Source organism: Thunnus thynnus, chromosome 13 (assembly GCF_963924715.1).
Source record: "Thunnus thynnus chromosome 13, fThuThy2.1, whole genome shotgun sequence".
Taxonomy (NCBI): domain Eukaryota; kingdom Metazoa; phylum Chordata; class Actinopteri; order Scombriformes; family Scombridae; genus Thunnus; species Thunnus thynnus.
The window spans coordinates 24,844,498-24,863,025 of record NC_089529.1 but is presented as its reverse complement, the minus strand read 5'-3'; the positions used below and the strand labels follow the sequence as shown (position 1 = coordinate 24,863,025).

At 39.5% G+C, this 18,528-nt stretch overlaps 1 protein-coding gene across 2 annotated transcripts; it reads right to left on the bottom strand.

Moving 5' to 3' along the window:
• Positions 1 to 309: 309 nt before the first annotated feature.
• On the bottom strand, positions 310 to 16,816 carry LOC137196010 (14-3-3 protein epsilon). Of its 2 annotated transcripts, XM_067608779.1 has the most exons (7): positions 16,552 to 16,816; positions 10,444 to 10,643; positions 8,838 to 8,944; positions 7,729 to 7,935; positions 5,791 to 5,927; positions 5,308 to 5,362; positions 310 to 1,652 (listed from the first exon to the last, which is right to left on the bottom strand). In XM_067608779.1, the coding sequence occupies exons 1-6, from the start codon at positions 16,613 to 16,615 to the stop codon at positions 5,355 to 5,357; spliced, it is 723 nt and encodes a 240-aa protein (XP_067464880.1). In that variant the 5' UTR covers positions 16,616 to 16,816; the 3' UTR covers positions 310 to 1,652; positions 5,308 to 5,354. The 2 variants fall into 2 exon arrangements, with proteins under 2 accessions (XP_067464880.1, XP_067464879.1); XM_067608778.1 differs by lacking the exon at positions 5,308 to 5,362 and having other exon boundaries at positions 16,552 to 16,812.
• Positions 16,817 to 18,528: the final 1,712 nt, after the last annotated feature.

Below are 18,528 nucleotides of genomic sequence, written 5' to 3'. Positions count from 1 at the left end.
ATAAAAAAAAAAAATAAAAAAAAAGTGGGGAACCTTGGATAGTGCTTGACATCAATAAGGGCTGACATGAGAACAATCTAAAACTAAAATACAGCTTTGTGTTTGTGTTAGAAAATGTTTTATAGAAAAAAAAAATGCAAGTGAAATTACACTTTTTTTTATAAAAGCCTCAACTTAAAACAATGAATATAAAATATAAGTGTATTCAATCTTATCTACAAGTGGGACTCATTCGTCTGCTGCTGGCCAGCGCTGCCCTCTAGTGACCAAAAACATAAACTGACAGGAAATAACAACATCTCACGCATGTTAATTTGACATTTTTTCAGTTTTGAAGTTTAATGTTAATTCCATGCTGTGTTTCAGTAAGAATACAGATGGTACTTGTGGCTCCGGTGAGAATATCCAGTAGTACAAATCAGATTCACGTTACACATACTGAACAGAAGGAAGAGAGGAAATGAGAGGAAAGAGACAGAGAGTAGAGACGAGGAAAACCTGAAAGAGTCAGGGGAGTAAGATACAGCAGGCCTCTATTTTCCCAAACTTTTTTTTTTTTTTTTTCCCATATAGTGCCAATGCACAACTGCATTACATTACAATCAAAGAGTGTTGAGCATTCCCCTCCCATGCACACACACACATACACACACACACACACACACATACACATTTTGTCTGCTAAAAAGCCATTACCTAGCTATCTGCCATTAGCAAAGGCGCTACAGCCTTTCAGCACAATACTTGGTCCAAGAGCGGACGAGAGAAGAGGTCAGAGTGATGCTCGGAGAAGGGGGGACATTCTGCTGTTTGTCTTTTTAATAAAAAAAAAAAAAAAAAAAAGAAGACCTGTTGATGTGTGGGAAGAAGCAGATTTGGTAACCACAAAGTAAAGAGGGCACTTAGTTCTTCCTAAAAAGCTTTAACGCATCCCTTTTAAACCTTCCGTCACCGTTATGTTTCCTCAATTTGCAAACTGAATTGTTTAAAAAAAAAAAAAAAAAAAAAGACTGACAGAGGCATGGACATTATTATTGTTCATAAACACACATACGCAGGAACAAGTTGAACAGCAAAGTATTGTCTTTAAATAAACTCTTGCATATGTGTGTTACAAATACAGGCAAGCGTACTTGGCAACAGATGATACAGCAAAGTAAAGCAAAAATTAAAACAGTAAAAGAGGACATGAACCTTTAAAGGGTTACAGACTTGCAAACTGACTCATCAAAAACGAACAAACAAACAAACCAAACAAACAAACAAACAAAAAAAATGGTAAAAACCCCCGGGGAAGTGGAAATGATGACCCGACTGGGAGATGATGTGCATACGAGGAGAAAAGGTGAGACAGGTGGGAGGAAACGGAGGAGAAGGTTGAGAGAGAGAGAGAGACAGAGAGAGAGAGAGAGAGAGAGAGAGAGAGAGAGAGAGAGAGAGAGAGAGAGAGAGAGAGAGAGAGAGAGGGCTGCAGTATAAACCCAGTTGAAAACTGTAACTAAGGACAGGAGCTAGTGCTGGGAGGAGAGATATAAGGGAGGAAGAGGAGGAGGAGGAGGAGGAGGAGGAGAGGAAAGGTTTGTCTCGTGTTGTTCAGTCTCACTGGGCCTCGTCCTCCGCATCTTGCAGTGCTTCTTTGTTCTGTTCTTCACCTGAGGAAGAGGAACAGAAACGGATCAGTCACAGAGGTTTGCCGTCATCTTTCAAGGCTTAATAAGACGTTTTCAAAAAAAAAAAAAAAAAAAAAAAAAAAAAAAAGCAGCTAAACGCGGTCGTTACGACGGACGGATCGGCCGGGAGAGCCGCGGCCCTGCTGGGAGAGAGTGAATGAGCGTGATGCGTTTCTCCTGCTGTTAGAGACACAATTCATTTGTCTAGAAAACGATTAACTCACAGAATTCACTGCTGAATTACAGACACACACACTCCATCTGAGCAACAACAGAGCTTGTAAAATAAATCCACACATTTGTTTTATTACATGCAAATAAAAAAACAGCCAAACTGGACTCAAATCGTCTCTTATAAACATTAATCTGATCTTTAAAAGCTACTTTGTGATGAAACTACTTTTGACACAAATTTTGCCGTCTGATGAACTTCAGTTGACTTTTTAAAATCACAATTATAAAACACAGACATGCCAACAACATACAGTATATTATTATATCACTACAACAACATACTGTATCCTACATTTCCCATAATGCAACTGTCTTCATCTGTAAAACATAAAACCAAAGTTGGTATCACAGACTTTCCTCCATCTGACAGGGAGGAGATCAAATTATTTTCTAATATTTCTGTATAAAACTGTCATCACAGGCAGAGCAGAACTTTTATTTGCTGTTATTAGTCTTTGGAGCCGTTTTGAAGCAAGCGACAGAGGAATGAGATAGATCAGGCTTTGGATACACAGATAATACTTCATTGTTGGTTTGGTTCTGGTGCATCAGATTTGTTGACGATAAGAAAAAAAAATATAGAAAAATTGCCAAACTTATCCCTTAAGTACAGAATTGGAAGACGGTGCGTGTTGGCGAAGTGGTGACGGCCAAGTTGGCTGAACACACGCGGGAAGGTGCTGACAGGGTTCGATGTACTGCGTTAATATTCTCGTCTCTGGGATATGAACCAACTAAATGTTCCAGCATAAGCCCTCCGCCCCGTGCAGTTCCTGTCTTTAGTGAGTAGAGGGATGCATTAAAAAGAATGAGTTCACAATTTTTTTTTAAGTGTGTCTTAAATCACAAACAGTCAGGAGCCCAAATGAACGTTGACACAGGTTTTGGTTGCTGTTAGAAGATCCCCTTCATAATGTGCTTTTAATGTACGGTAAGTGATGAGGGACAAAATCCACATGAGTCATTTTATGCAAAAAAGCTTATCTGAGGCTTCAGCAGTCTGAGTGGATATCTGACACAGTTACAGTCTGTTTAGCATCAAATTCCCTCTTTGTGTTTCCCTGTTGAGAAGTATAGTAACAATAAGAGGGACTCGTAAGTTGTATGATAGAAAGAAGAGTGATGTGTGATGCAGGCAGTCATACATTCATATACTGCAGTGTTGACCACTGAGCGTGTCAGTAGAGCGAGAGTTAATCCACAGCGCCTTCAAAAACAAGTCAGATTTACGAAGGGTGGTAAAAAGCCTTGTGATCTCGCACCACCGGTTGCTTGGAGAGGTTACCATAGAGACAACACAGCCATCTGTGTAATGAAGAATTAAGAGGCACAAATAACAAAAGGCTTGAGAATCCGTCATGATTAAAATAGAAACCGTAACAGTGCTCATTAGTGCCGCGGCTAACCGGGGGGATGTGAGAGAGCCACGGGAGATGGAGCGAGCGAGCGGCCCCGCATGCTGTTACATCACACTTCAAAATCAGCTGCGTTCACAGGTTTCCAAACTCGGCCCGCTGGTGCGTATCGGCAGATCATGTCTGGGTGAGGCTGTGTTCTGTGATTACTGACGTGCACGGTGTGAAGGAACAGGGATGTCCGCAAGTTCTTCCGCTTTAGATTGAAGCTTGAATCAACACTAGAGGAAACGTTCACTTGTGTTTCTGCTCACGTTTTCCAATTAGAAGTGAATCATGGACTGTCTTTTCCACAGAGAGCCAAAGTGAACGTGTTCTGAAGTAAGAAAACCTTCAAAATCCATAACGCTCTTACTTAATATTTCTGTTTTTGGCTTCCTTAAAAAGGATACATCCGTAATTTTTCCAAGTCTTTCTCATTACTCAGCTTCCCAAATAAACATTGAAACAGGTTTTTCTTGCTGTAATCATTCTTCCTGTTCATACTGACCACTAGAAGGTCCCATCTAAATGTGCTTTCAAAGTAAGAGACGGGGGACAAAATCCACACTCCTCATTTTATCCAAAAATATATTTAAACATTTATCTCAAGCTACCGTGAGGCCTCTGTCCAAATGAGTCAAATCAAGTAGATATCTGTCAACGTCTTTTTAGTGACAAAGTTCCTTTATTTGTTTCTATACTTCCACCGCAGCTCAACAGGGAAACACAAAGAGGGAATTTGATGCTAAAAAAGACTGTAAATGTTGAATTTATCCACTTCATTTGACTAACTGACCACTGAAGCTTCATCATATCTTCAGAAAAACTTCATCTGACGGTCAGTATGAACAGGAGGAATGATTACAACCAGCAAAAACCTGTGTCAATGTTCATTTGAGCTCCTAGACTGTCGTTGTAAAAAAAGACTTGAATCTGTCCTTTAACAAACAAACTTTCCCACAAGTCCGACACTGTGACACATTAAACATCAGCAGTCTGTGACCAGTCTAACAGGACCGTCTGTATCTTTTTTTAACAAAAAAAAATCAACTAAAAACACATTTTCTAAACTACGTGGTCCAGCAATCAGCCTGACTTTTATCTATGATTATTTCATCTTTTGTATCAAAATCCAAAAATGCTTCCTCACATTACTTCTCAGATGGTTTGGCGTCATAATTATCTGTTCAGCGCAGTTCACTAGTTTCTCACATTTTTTGGTTATCGGAGAGAATAACTGCCTGGTGGGACGTTTGACGGAGTGCCCACCGCTCGAGCACAAAGCCTGACCTGTAGCTCTCTGTCACACTGAACTTTAATTGAAACAGATAATTACACATTGAAGATTTTATCTTTTCATATTCAAACAGCGGTTTGACCTTTTAGACAGCAGCTAACAAGTTGGGAGGTTTCAGAATAAAAGTCACTTGCACTCATAAAAGGAAAGTGTGTGTGTGTATCACAGGTAATTGTGAAAAAAGTAACATAACACACACATTTCCCTGCTAGAAAACTTTCATGGGAGAGCTGTAGCTTTTCAGAATGCTAACAAATTAAACATTGCTTAACTTTATTAAAATAATAAGGGTTAAATTCTCTCTTCTATAGCAACTGTTGTAGTTGATACTTTATCTTAAAACACATGTGAGTGACAGAAGCTGGTGGAGGAGCAGCTGGCTGGGAAGTGAAGTCAGGACTTTGGCTTTCTTTTGGACACGATCTTGCATGATTTAGACTTTTCATAGACTTGCAGACACCCTGGAGACACTAAAAAAAAAAAAACACACAGCGCTCGAGCTCCACTCATGCAGAAAAACTTGTGAACAGGTGGAAAAAAAAAGGAAATAATACAATTTAAACTCAGTAGTGTGTTCAGGGCTGTGGACAGGAGAACATTCAGCAAGGCCGGACTCTGTGCTGTGCCGTGTGGGGAGTTAGTGACGGGCGTCGGGCTGGTGAGACAGGACTGACGTTAGAAACGGTCCAAGACAGGAGGAAAGACTTACGAAATATACTTCTATAATGGAGGAAGAGTGAAGGAAGATGGCTGTCCTTAACAATCTACAGAAGAACGAGGGAGAGATGAGACGTTAGAGGAGAGTGTGAGTAATGAGTCGGATGTATGAAGACAGGAAGGAAAGGAGGCGAAAGCGTCTGAAGAGGAACCGCTGTGAGAGGGGGAAAATTAGAGGGAAAAAAACAAAGTTCTGCACAGTTTTCTAGATGCTATTTTATATTATTATCAGCCTCTGCACTTAGACGAATACTTGAAACTCTCTTGCAATCATTCTTTCTATCAGCTGCAATCAAGAGCAGCAATCATCCCTTGGAGGATGAGTGGAGAAGGAGGCTATCATTTGAAGGGACAAGTCGGTGTTAAGAATAAAAGAATAAATCTGTCAAAAAGCAGAGTAACAAAAAGGTGAAAGTAAGGAATCACTCAGAAATGAACATGATGCCCTGACAAGAAAAAGGAAACGCTCTCTCACCGTCTCCCTGCACGTCTGAGGTCCATAGTGTCAAGTTGTCACGTAGCAACTGCATGATAAGTGTTGAGTCCTTATAGCTCTCCTCGCTCAGCGTATCCAGTTCTGCAATGGCATTGTCAAACGCTTCCTTCGCCAACCTGTCGGCAGAGAGGACGGCAGGACAACACGGTTACTCACACACACACATATATATATATATATATATATATGTATATACACTGCGAACAGGTGGATATACTGTCTACTCAGCAAAACCGTCGACTGTGTATTAAGATGGACGACATGACAGCTCCCAGAAAGTAGAGCCAAAACATCTCCATCACCGCCTGGTGGGCTGGTTGCAGTATAAAGCCCGCCCCCTCCATGTCAATCAAAGTACAGGTCAAATACATTTTTACCCAAAGATGGTTTCTGTCATTTTAGGTCGTTCTTATCATGCTCATTTTTTTCTGATAAGTTTGTTTTTAAATTTGACAATATAAAAGGGGGGTGTGACGTCATGATTGACAGCTGCGACAGCCGCTCTCAAACCTCCGTCGGGCGGCGGGACGGCTGAGGGGGGCGTGTCCCTCAGGTCATCATCCCGCCGTCCGACTCTACAGCTCAGACTCTGGCTCCAAAATGGCGTTGCACAAGCAAGATGGCGTCACACAAGAAAGATGGCGTCACATAAGCAAGATGGCGGCTCCCGGAAAAGGAGACATTTTGGCTTCACTACCAGGAAGTGGAGACGCGTCGTCCATATTTATATACAGTCAAAGAGCGAAACACACAGCGGCAGCATCTGTACTACGCATGTTTGATTCTGTTCACAAAAGAAAGAAGGGGGGGGGGGGGGGGTTTGTGTCGGGATGGAAATTCACAATCTGTTCACTTTCAGAAGTTGTTCCAGAAAGTTGCCACGTTCCTGAGAATCATTTCGCTCAGCGTCCTGACAGCTGGAACACGCTCTCGGCTTCTTTTCATGTTGGATTTGAGCCACGGCAGAGAGGAAATGATGTTGAAACATGTGGACACATTTTACCAAATTGGACAAAAATGTTAAACTGCAACAGCTTCACAGCACTTTTTTTTTTTTTCCAAATTTTGGTCATTACAGGGCAGAAAAACAAGCTGTTTCCATCCAATTATTGGAATTTCCAGGTCTTTATTTATATTCTGGGGCTCTACTTGTATATCTTTGCATGATTTACAGATCAAAAAAACTTGTGAATATTTAGAGTTGATTCATCAAGACAAACAGCTGGTGGCACTATTTTTCCCCAGTCGAGGCCATTAAACCATTACAGAGGAAGTGGGTGATTAAAAAAGGACTAGTCAAACCTCAAACTGTGAAAAATAATGTAAACAACATGATGGAAATATAACATTTTTTTCATGTATTAAGTTGAGCAACAGAACTATTTTTTCATATCTTCAGTAGAGGAGGAACATTAGTGGAAACTCTCTTTCCATTGCATTTTGTCGCATTTTGCTTTCATTTACGCCAACTTTTCCACCACAGCTAAAAACCTTTCTGAGATACTTTTATTGTATTTTTTTTTTTTTATACACAAATTGAAAATGTAAATAAAAACAGGTTAATGGAAACACATCTATTGGCTTAAAAGAGGCAAAAACTTCAGGAGAGCTGAAGAGTTGGAGGACGATTGTGTATAATTCTGGCGCTTTGAACGACCCATTTCCCATCACACACACACACACACACACACACTGTAGTTTCAGTCTGATATTTATATGTTCAACCAGCCAGCTCTAAAGCAACACTTCTCTGACGAAAACTGCTAGACTCAATGACTGCCTGGAATTAGGATTTCTTATTAAAACATCCTTTTAACGTTCCACAAATACAAATACTAGAAACACATTAAATCTGTTTAATAAAACAATATGAAAGGACGTCACATCCTCGAAACACGGGAATCCCGTTACACCTACCTGCAAGCACGGTCTGGCGAGTTGAGGATTTCATAATAGAAAACAGAAAAGTTAAGGGCCAATCCCAGACGAATAGGGTGCGTTGGAGGGAGTTCGATCATGGCGATGTCGCTAGCAGCTTTGTACGCAACCAAACTGTTCTCTGCTGCCTCCTTCCTGTCGTTGCCCGTGGCGAACTCTGCCAGGTACCTGTGGTAATCTCCCTTCCTGAGCAGAGGAAACACCGCGGTCAGTCAGACAATCTGCTTTCACACATTACAAAACACATAACAGGTAGCAGTTACATCTCGGGTCTCACACTTTTGGCATGTAGACATTTGTATGTTGTGCTCTTATGTTGTGTTATGTATTTTTACTTGTGGCTTACAGCTGTGACGCCTAAATTTGGCTTCGTGGGATCAATAAAGTTTCATCTCATCTTAGTTAAGAGTTCAGATTTGATAAATTCAAACAAGCCAAATACTGAATCAAACGTCCTGTATTGTTCAGTTTTGGAGCAGTTGCACCCCTACAATAAAGACACCAGTGATGCTGAACAAGCCTTTGAATATTAACATTGTTTACTGCTTAGTTGTTGTTGTTTTTTTTTCATACAATATACATTTTAACATATTTTTCTGGCATTATTTTTTACAGTTTCCTCAACTTCTCTCCACAGCACATTTCATTTAAATAGTTAATTGCTTGTACTTGATAATCAATGTGGTCTTTATTACTGTCTCTTCTGCTGCTGTTAAATATAATTACTCAACACCTCCAGTGCGAAACTGGAGGAAAAAGCTGTAGCTAGAAGCTGTATGATACAGGCTGGAGATATTATTAGCAGAGCTGTACATCAAACTAACATCAGATGAGCTTACTGGTTCGATAGTACTGATCCAAGTGAATGAAGAGGTGACTGAGGTTAGCAGAAGTGCAGTTTAGAGCCCAGTGAATCATGTTCATGCCAGCCTACGTCAAGGTGAGAGGTGTGTTTGTTTGCCTAAGTGATGTTAATGCTGATGTGGAAGCCAAATCAAACTCTGCGTGTACCTGACTTTCACATGTAAACGATCAGGACGAACACATTAAGTTCAACAGAAACACACACACAGACGTTTATTACATACATTTTGTAGTAGAAAACCTTAGATTCTCCCGTGGTTGCAGCTAAGATGAGGTGCTTGTCCAGTACATCCAGAATGTCGTTGCAGATTGATTTCAGCTCTTTCTCAACCTGCAGACACACACAAACACGCACCGCTGTCACTGAACTGCGCCGCCGCGGGAATATATATTACAGACGCTGGAGTGAAATTTGTTTGGAACATAAAAATGTAATTATTTTATGATTCACAGCTGATTCGATACGATTTGACTCAGCTGAGATTTAATGTCGTGAATCATAATGTTAATGAGCTCCGATTGAATGTGATTTAATATATTAAAATTGTAAATGAGACCGGATGTGATTCATTTAAAAAAACACATTGATATAAATTCTGTCTGCTGCTGCACCAACAACAGTGAAGTGTGTAGTGGGACTGTACACTGTCTAAACCTGACATTTTAAACATCATTTCATGGCCACATGTCCTCAGAAATGAAACTGATCTTTCTTTGGATGTTGCCTTTACCCAGTTGGAGCCGGTGAGTTTGTAACGACAGCAGAAATGATTACAGATAGTCTTGATTAAAAGATTGTTTTTTTCCTTTTTGCTAAATGAACGGATGGCTGCGGCGTTGCATTGCACTCGGTGTCAGTCTGCAGCAGAAATGTAGAAAAAGTGATTTAAAGTGGATTCATAGTTGCTGCCTGCCTCCTTATTACAGTTAGACATGTGGTGTTGGGCTGTTAAACACACATAAAAAAAAAGATCAGAGAAGAAGAGCTTAAAAAGTCTTGCCAAAAAAAATAAATAAATAAATAAAAATAAAACATCTGTGGCACCTCGCCTATTAGATATGGAAATTTGATTATATTAAGAGTGCACTTACGTCCATGAAATAAAAAGGTAAGCAGCAACTTAAAATTAGTTCTAATTCAATCACTCAACTCTGATGCATCGACTTGGCGGGGGCGACGTGCTTCTTCTTCTTCTTCTTCTTCTTATCTTCGCATAGTTTTCGTTCTTATCATTATTACTGAGGTTTCTTTCTTCAATACACCTGATCTACCAGTCACAGTACAATCCAGCTGACCTGCAATGTAAACCTCCTTTAACAGTCTACACGAGTCTAACGTTTCACCTGTAAGACTCCTGTTTTAATGCTGTTGTTCAACATCTGGATCCAGTTACAGCCAGAGAAATAGAAAGTGTGAATCCTGGTATTAGCTCATTTAGAGAGAGAACGCTCTGTAAAGGTTCACAGCCTGTCATGCTGTCAGACTGTGTTACTATGTGAGCAATGATGCAGCTAAAACAAGGCAGTGATTGGCAAAAACGGAGGCGATCGGGGGAGGGGGGGGGGGGGGTTCACAACGAGGAAACTGTCGGTGTACTGCAGCAAGAGCCACAGAGGACGGGTGATGTTTTGTTAGAGGGATGACAGATTATGAGTACAAAACGGGCATAAAATGGACTTTTGCTGCTGAAAATTTGAAGCTTCCCCTCGACTAAACATGCTTGATAATACTGTACATTTCATCACATGAATAAACATCTGCATTTTCATCATTAAACATCTCACACGGCTTCCAAACAGTGAATGAGACAGTAGATTTATGAGTCTGACCGTTTTCCTGTATTCTCTGATCATCTTTAGTTTATCTTCGCCGCCTTTGTTTTCTTCTTTCTGTTCGAGGCTGCTGATTATCCTCCAAGAGGCTCTTCTGGCTCCGATCACGTTCTTGTATGCTACCGACAGCAGGTTCCTCTCCTCCACCGTCAGCTCCACGTCCATGCTGGCCACGTTCTTCATCGACTCCACCATTTCTGAGACACAAGGACACGAATCACATAAGGAACGGGCTCTTCCAGTTATCGTGTGAACAAATCTTGGCGGTATTGTGTAACAACAGGTTATAAATGTATGGTGAGCTGAATCAATATATTAGCAGGGCAGATATTATTATTAACTGTTAGCTTCAGCTACTGGTATTCAGTATTGGCATGTAAGTCAGCAAATAAGTAACAAGAAACTGATGTCTTGGGAGATTTATAACATTTTCAGACCGACATGGTTACACAAGTCAAATCTGTATCTGTGGGTCAAAACACATCAGCTGACGCTTCTTCAAGTCAATCCAATGTTGCTGTTCTCTCTATTTTTGGGGTCTGTTATGGTAGATCACATTTTGGATGAAATTTAATAATCAAAGGGTCTGTTTTAGATTTTTCTCCAGTATCTTTCAGGCTGTTTTCATGCACGTCAGCTTGTTTTCCAAAAAAAATGGATCTATGAGGAGGAAGTTTATTTTTCTATTGTTAACCGTCTCATTCACTACTGTTCAGGGTTGCAACGACTAATCGAAAACTACTTCTATAATCAAATAATCATTCAAGTGTTTTTTTTTAATTGTTTGCAGCTTCTTTTTATGAAGATTTGCTGCTTTTCTTTGCCAGACATGATGGTAAACTGAATATCTTTGTCAATGCCACATTGGGCTTTAGACGTTGTAAGAGGCATTTCTCACTATTTTCTGACATTTCAAACAACCAAATGATTAATCAACAATTAATTAACAGTGGCAGTACAAGAACATTTATCAACGCACGAGTGTGATGTTCGACAGTGTTTGAGGGCGTTCGCTATCATCAAAAAAGGAGAATTTATTTCACTGGATTTCATCAGAACTACTTTCTACTGGAGAAATAGTCAAACAGTGTCTTCAGTGGATTATCCAGAGTAACTGGGACACATTCACCTCCGTTGTTTTGCTGGTTGAGGCAGAAATATCAGACAAAAAAAAAACTCAAATCTGAACAAATATAACCAAAACTATCTGCATGTCTTAAGATATTTCTGTGTAAGTTAGGTGAACTGTCTCTTCCATTATAATTATTAATAATGTTTTGGTGGGGGGGGGGTTAAGAAGTGCACACAGTGATTTTCTTAATTCAAAATAAGTGCATCCTCCTCCCGTTAACAAAGAGCTTAAACCACAGTGTGGAGCTCTGAGAGGTCTCTGTCATCCTCAGTGTTTTTATTAATGGACTGCCTGGTACGCTGCCCAACTATAAACTCTTCTAATGCAGATATTCACCGCCGACGGGACAGCTACTGTGCGGTGTGATGCCGGGAACTAAGCCAGGGGAGTGAAGCTAGATCGGAGGTGATTTGTCTGCCTTGTGCTTTTAAAATTTTCACATCTTCGAGGTGACGCAGTGTGAAACGTTGAGCATAGGATTAGAAACGGCGATGAAAACAAGCTGTTTCATCTGGAGATATTGTGTTGAATGTGACGATGCAACTGTGGGACAAGGTCATGTTTTCTGGTGCATGATGTGTGGTATGTAAAAAATGCCATAGTAATTAAAACAAAAAGTAGCTGCAGATTCAATGAATGAATAGTTTCCCCTCCCCCGCCCCCTCAGCGTTTTACTCATGAAGCTTTTATTGCACTTACAGTAATGCATCAAGTGTAGCTGTCTGTACTCGAGTACCTCTCCTGGTTCACCGTCTCTCCTCTGCTGTGCACGCAACACACACGCAAAGAGGGATGAGCCCCGCCCCCGTGGTGGCGAGCAGGTGACAGTATAGAAACTAACCACCACCATAAATGACAGCAAAACACAGTAGAGACCCTGTTTATTTATGTTATTTACCTAATTTATGTGCGCTAGTTTCATTTCAGCTCAGTGTGAGAGTCTCTGCTGCATTTTGTTGTCATTTATGGTCACGCTGCTGCTCTCTTCTGTGTTTCAGCGCGGGCCGGGTGAGCCCTCCCTGTGCGTAAGACACAGTGAACCAGGTGAAGCACTCCAGTTGACGACAACTACATTCGAGTATTATGAGTAAAAAGCCAAGAGGAATCATTTATACATGTAATCCGCACAAAAGATGGACAGACTAAATAGTATACAATGAAATAAACGATAGAGCCTAATATGAAACTATAGATGTTTTTCCAATCGTCACACGATATATATCGTCATATCGCAGAGCCCTGGTGTTACCTGCAGGAGCCGATAGCAGGGTTTCATGCAGCATGCTGGTGCTGGAGAAACCTGATACACCATGGTTATGAGCCAAGAAGAGCACTATGCTGCTTTGATGGCTTTACCCTCCAGCCCAGCCTGCACTCTGAAAAACCCAATGACCTCTCCGTGCCATTTAAACACTTTTTCAGCATTACGAGCTCTGCGAAGCTGATCACAATCACCGCTCCGCCGGTACTTGGAACAAACTGTACTTCTCCGACCCTCTTTGGACACCAACTTCTAGGGCAACAACAAAATCATGTTCAAGTCGATCCGCGAGAGTGTACTTCATAGACATTCAACGATCATTTTCATTATTCATTAATCTGCTGATTAATTTCTCAAGAAATCAATTCATTATTTTGTCCAGAAAATGGGTTGTTTTAATTTATTTATTTGACCATAAACACATAAAATGCACTAATAAATACAAATGTTATTTTAAGTCTATTATAAAGAAATAGAGGCCTTTATATTAGAATTGTTTCAGTCATTTTTTAAGAAAAAAAAACACACAAAAAACCTGCTGGTTGCAGCCTGTCCACTGAGGAATTTGAAGCTTTTCTGTATCGTACATGACAGTAAACTGAATATCTAGAGATTCTGGACTGTTGATCAGATATAACAAGACATTTGAAGACATCACCATGAGCTCTAAGAAATTTTAACGGGTATTTTTCATCCTTTTCTGACATTTTATTGATGAAACAATCAATCGAGAAAATAACCGGCAGATGAAAGAGATTAGTTGCAGCCCTTCTTTATATACATTAAAAATACATCTGGTGCTTATAGAAACCAGAGCACAGAGAAGAGCCTGAGCAGAGGGTTACTGATCAAAAATCAGACATATGGAGCTGCGAGACCTCTGAGTGCGGCATGGACAGGTTAACACAGCGGTGTTCACTATTCACACTACGTTTTTTTTAATCATCTGCACCTTGTTATTGTGGAGAAGATAACCAGGTATCAACGATCTATTCATCATTTCAGTAAGTTATGTTAAAATATAAAACAATCGCTGATTAAGTATTCCAAAAAAAAAAAAAAAAAAAGCTTAATCGAAGTGTGTATTTGGCAGATTAGAAATTATTCAATTGTTTCGTTATGGGTGTAAAACGATGCAATAAAATGTGTGTTGCACTTAAAGGTGTGTGTGGTCGGAGTCTTGCTGTGTCATGTCAGTCGATAAACAAAGTGCTGTTGAGTGCAGCTGTGCTCACTTCACCCCTCAATATTAAAAACCAGTTCTGAATATTATTATTATGGGTAGAGCTGCTACGATTAGCCGATCAACATAAAAGTTAATCGCCAACTATTTTGATAATTGTTTTGACAAATTTTTAAGAAAATATGTCCAAATTCTCTGATTCCAGCCTCTCAAGTGTAAATATTTACTAGTAACTTTTGTCTTCTGTGATAATAAATTAATATCTTTGGGTTGTGGACTGTTGGTCGGGACAAAAGACATCTGAGGACGTTGTCTTGGGCACTGGGAAACAATAAATCAACATTTTCCCTATTTTTTTAACAATTTATAACTATCAATTAATCAAGAAAATAATACAGATCAATTGATAATGAATATAATTGTTGGTGCAGCCCTAATTATAGGCGTTAAAGCATACACGAATTGACCCCTGTGACTTGCCATATATTGGCTTTACTATCACAAAAGCCAGGCCACACACACACACACACACACACACACACACACACACACACACACACACACACACACACACACACACACACACACACACCAGTGGCTAATGTAGCCTGCCTGCATGTGCTGAATCTTTACTACAAAGATTGATTGATTGATTAATTTCACGGTGCAGTGTTTGATGTCGTTATGATAACAAAGAAAATGTCACTCAACCTGCTTTTCTGTTTTACAGGCAAAAGAACGGCGGTATGCCTGTGCTGTCCGCTGAAAAGACTCAACTAACCAACAATGGAGCTAAAGACTGAGAGCAAATCATACTAATAAGGCCTCTGTGAGCCGTGACAATGCACAAGACTCTATATGTAAGTTTATACTATACCGTGTATGTATGTGTATACTGTAGTCGATTGAAAGCAAAGTTGGCTCAAGCTGAACTCGTGGCCAACATTGTTGTCTAGCCAGCCATTACACAGTGACTATAGACTCTGCCACGCCTGTCCCTGTATACCATTGATGCTACACCTATCAATCAATTAGCCCAGACCACCATGCAGTCACATGGTACTGGGACGCCATTAAAACACCAGATGGGGTTTAACAAATGTGAAACAAACTTACCATTTTACAGTTTAAAACTTACATGCTGCCTTATTCATGTTTACTGAATTCACCAGTGGTGCAACAGAAAGTCTAAAGACTAGTTGTTTAAATGTAAAGTCACTCTTAAAATTAAAAAATACAAACACATTGTTAAAGATGAAACCAGTGGTCTCCAACCTTTTGGGCTTTTGAAGTCTTAGATAAAGCAGTGTGTAGTTGGTGTCACATGTCAGATGTCTATGAGTTGTTAACAGCTCCACCAAATAGTGATTTTTCCCTCTAAACTTCTCACATGCTTTCATTTCATTAGAGAAAAAGTAGGATTGGATCAGTATTAATAATCTAATGATGTCATATATAATAATATATCAGTCAGTCAGACCAAACCACTACTTTTACTGCAATACTTTAACTACATCAAGCTCATAATACTTATGTATTTTTACTTAAGACGGATTTTTCATGCAGGACTTTTATTTGTAATGGAGTATTTTTACTTTTACTTAAAGTATTTAGGTACTTCTACTACTGCATATTGGTGTTGCATTTTTGGTGAGATTTACACCAAAATACACAGGGAAGTGAACTAGTAATAAAAAGGTTAAATATTAAAGTAAATGCTTAATATGTATGCTGAATAGAAGAATTAACAAATGGTCACAAATATTTTAATCAATGAGCTTTTAATTTAATTGGGAAGTCATGTACTTTTGCTTTAGTAGGATTTTTCATGCAGGACTTTTACTTGTAATGGAGTATTTTTACATTGCTGTATTGCTACTTTTACTGAAGCAAAAGGATCTGAATGCTTCTTCCACCAGTGTCCGATAATTAAAATGTGAGTTATAATTTGGTGAAACCCAGTATGCCGAGCTGGCACCATCCTCCCTTCCCAAAACAGTTGGTGGGGGCGGAACGTTAGCATTAACCAAGGCAGTTTTCAGATTAATTGTGCCGCTAGTAGGATCAGATAGGTTAGATTTGGACTTTGTCAGCGGATACTAGAGCCTCGGAGGAAGTCATGTTTGATGGGGTGTGGACGTTTTGCAGTACCGCTGTATTTTTGAATGGAGTTTGGCGTGACGCGTGTCTGGGCTGAAGAAAGGCTAGCCAGCTAGTTAGCCATTCAGATAAGTTAGCCAGCTAACTAACGGCTGCAGGGCACTAGTTTATCACACCGTGTAACGTTAATGTTAACAAGTACCCAACATGGATTTTTTTGTTAGCATACTGCTCTTCCATTTGAGATGTAACGGTTGATTTTTTTTAACGTTTAATGATACATTCGGCCGGAGAAATCTCCGCCATTTTGTCTCCTCTCACCCAACAAATCCATGTGAACTGCTTCACCTGCGTCTCCAAGCCCCCTGCGCAGGGAGACAGAAGCGGGGAGAAAGGGGTGCAGTGGCGGTTGTCTATCCAGACACTTACCGTCGTATCTCTCCGCTTGTTCGGCGAGTTTTGCCTGGTACACTAAGTTCTCTCTATCTGCCATGGTGCTCGGGTTATTCGGGCTGTTCGTGGCGTCCCGGTGGAAAGGGAGGAATTGTCGGCTGCTCGGCGATTCCTGGTGGTGGATCAGCAACAGCACCCGTCACTCCGCTGAGCCGAAGACCCACCGGTAGCACTGGCGTAAAGATGGCGTCGCTACTCCATCCGGGAAACCCACGCAGCAGTCTCCATCCACGCCTACAATCCTCTCCAAAATGACCCCACCACACTCCATCCGCACACCGCAAAATCCACTGTCCAGTGACCTCTCAATAACATCAAATCCTCAGTGATTAAAACATTTTTTACCCATTGCAGCAACTCTTCCATTTGGCATACATATAAAGCAGTTTTGTTTTTTTTTTTAATATTTTACGTTTTTATTACCAGTTCACTGCCCTGTGTATTTTGGTTTAAATCTCACCAATATGCAGCAGTGGTTAAGATGTATATAAAATACTCTACTTTGAATAATAATTCGTATGATGATGTGGTTTTTCCACAAAAAAAGTTAAATTATCTTGTTAAAATCCTTAAAATTGCATCTCCTCCCTCATTAAAAATTACAGAATCTATAAATATGTAAATATATTTCAACTGAAAGAACAACAAGAAAAACGTATTTTTGAGTGGAGGTAGACTTTAAGTAGAAATACCTATACAGCAATGTAAAAATACTCCATTACAAGTAAAAGTACAGCATGGAAAATCCTACTTAAGCAAATGTACATAAGTATTATGAGCTTGATGTAGTTAAAGTATTGCAGTAAAAGTAGTGGTTTGGTCCCTCTGACTGATATATTATTATATATGACATCATTAGATTATTAATAGTGAAGCATCAGTGTTAGAGCAGCATGTTACTGTTGTAGCTACTTTATATACAGTTAACTAGTTTAGTCCAGTGGTTCCCAACCTAGGGGTCATTGCCCCTCCAAAGCGTCACCAGATAAATCTGAGGGGTCATGAGATGATTAATGGGAGAGGAAAGAAGAAAAAACAAAGTTCTGATACACAAATCTGTTTTCAGTTTTTGGACTTTTTCTCTAATCTTTGATTTTTGCTGAAATATTGGATCATTTGAACATTTATTGAAATGAAAGCATGTGAGAAGTTTGGAGGGAAAAATCACTATTTGGTGGAGCTGTTAACAACTCATAGACATGTGAAATGTGACCCCGACTACACACTGCTTTTTGTAAGACGTCAAAAGCCAAAAAGGTTGGAAACCACTGGTTTCATCTTTAACAATGTGTTATATTGTAAAAGCTTGTTATATTATCCATTGTGTCAAATCTTCATCTGAAAAGTAACTAAAGCTGTCAAATAAATGTAGTGGAGTAGAAAGTACAATATTTCCCTCTGAAATGTAGTAGAGTGGAAGTATAAAGTAGCACCACATGGAAATACTTAAGTAAAGTACAAGTACCTCAACATTGTACTTGAGTAGATGTACTTAGTTACTTTCCACCACTGCCAGTAGGCAAAATCAAGTTGAAATTGAGCCAGTTAATTTGACAAATGAGTAAATGTATATATATATATATATATATATATATATATATATATATATATATATATATATATATATATATATATATATATATATATATATACACACACATATATATATGTGTGTGGCAACTAGTATATATATATATACTAGTTGCCATGAGTAATAACACTTATTCCTCTTTCTAAATAGTTTAGTGGGGCTGAAAACATTTAAGTCATTGATCTTTCTTTTTGGGGGGGAACTGAATCCCCTGAGGCAAAAATCCCCAAAGTTTAATTTTATTTTACATCTTATAAACACATTATCCATTCAGCATTTTCCACTTTGAAGTGAACATAATTAAAATGTTGATGGTCCTGTATGTCTCAAATGTGAGGCTATTTTACAAGAAGACTACAGTT

Coding starts and splice junctions, on each gene's coding strand:
- LOC137196010 (XM_067608778.1), bottom strand. CDS start 16,615: ATGGCAGATAGAGAGAACTTAGTGTACCAGGCAAAACTCGCCGAACAA. Junction 10,644..16,551: donor ACAAGCGGAGAGATACGACG/GTAAGTGTCTGG, acceptor CTTGTGTCTCAG/AAATGGTGGAGTCGATGAAG. Junction 8,945..10,443: donor TCAGAGAATACAGGAAAACG/GTCAGACTCATA, acceptor GTGTGTCTGCAG/GTTGAGAAAGAGCTGAAATC.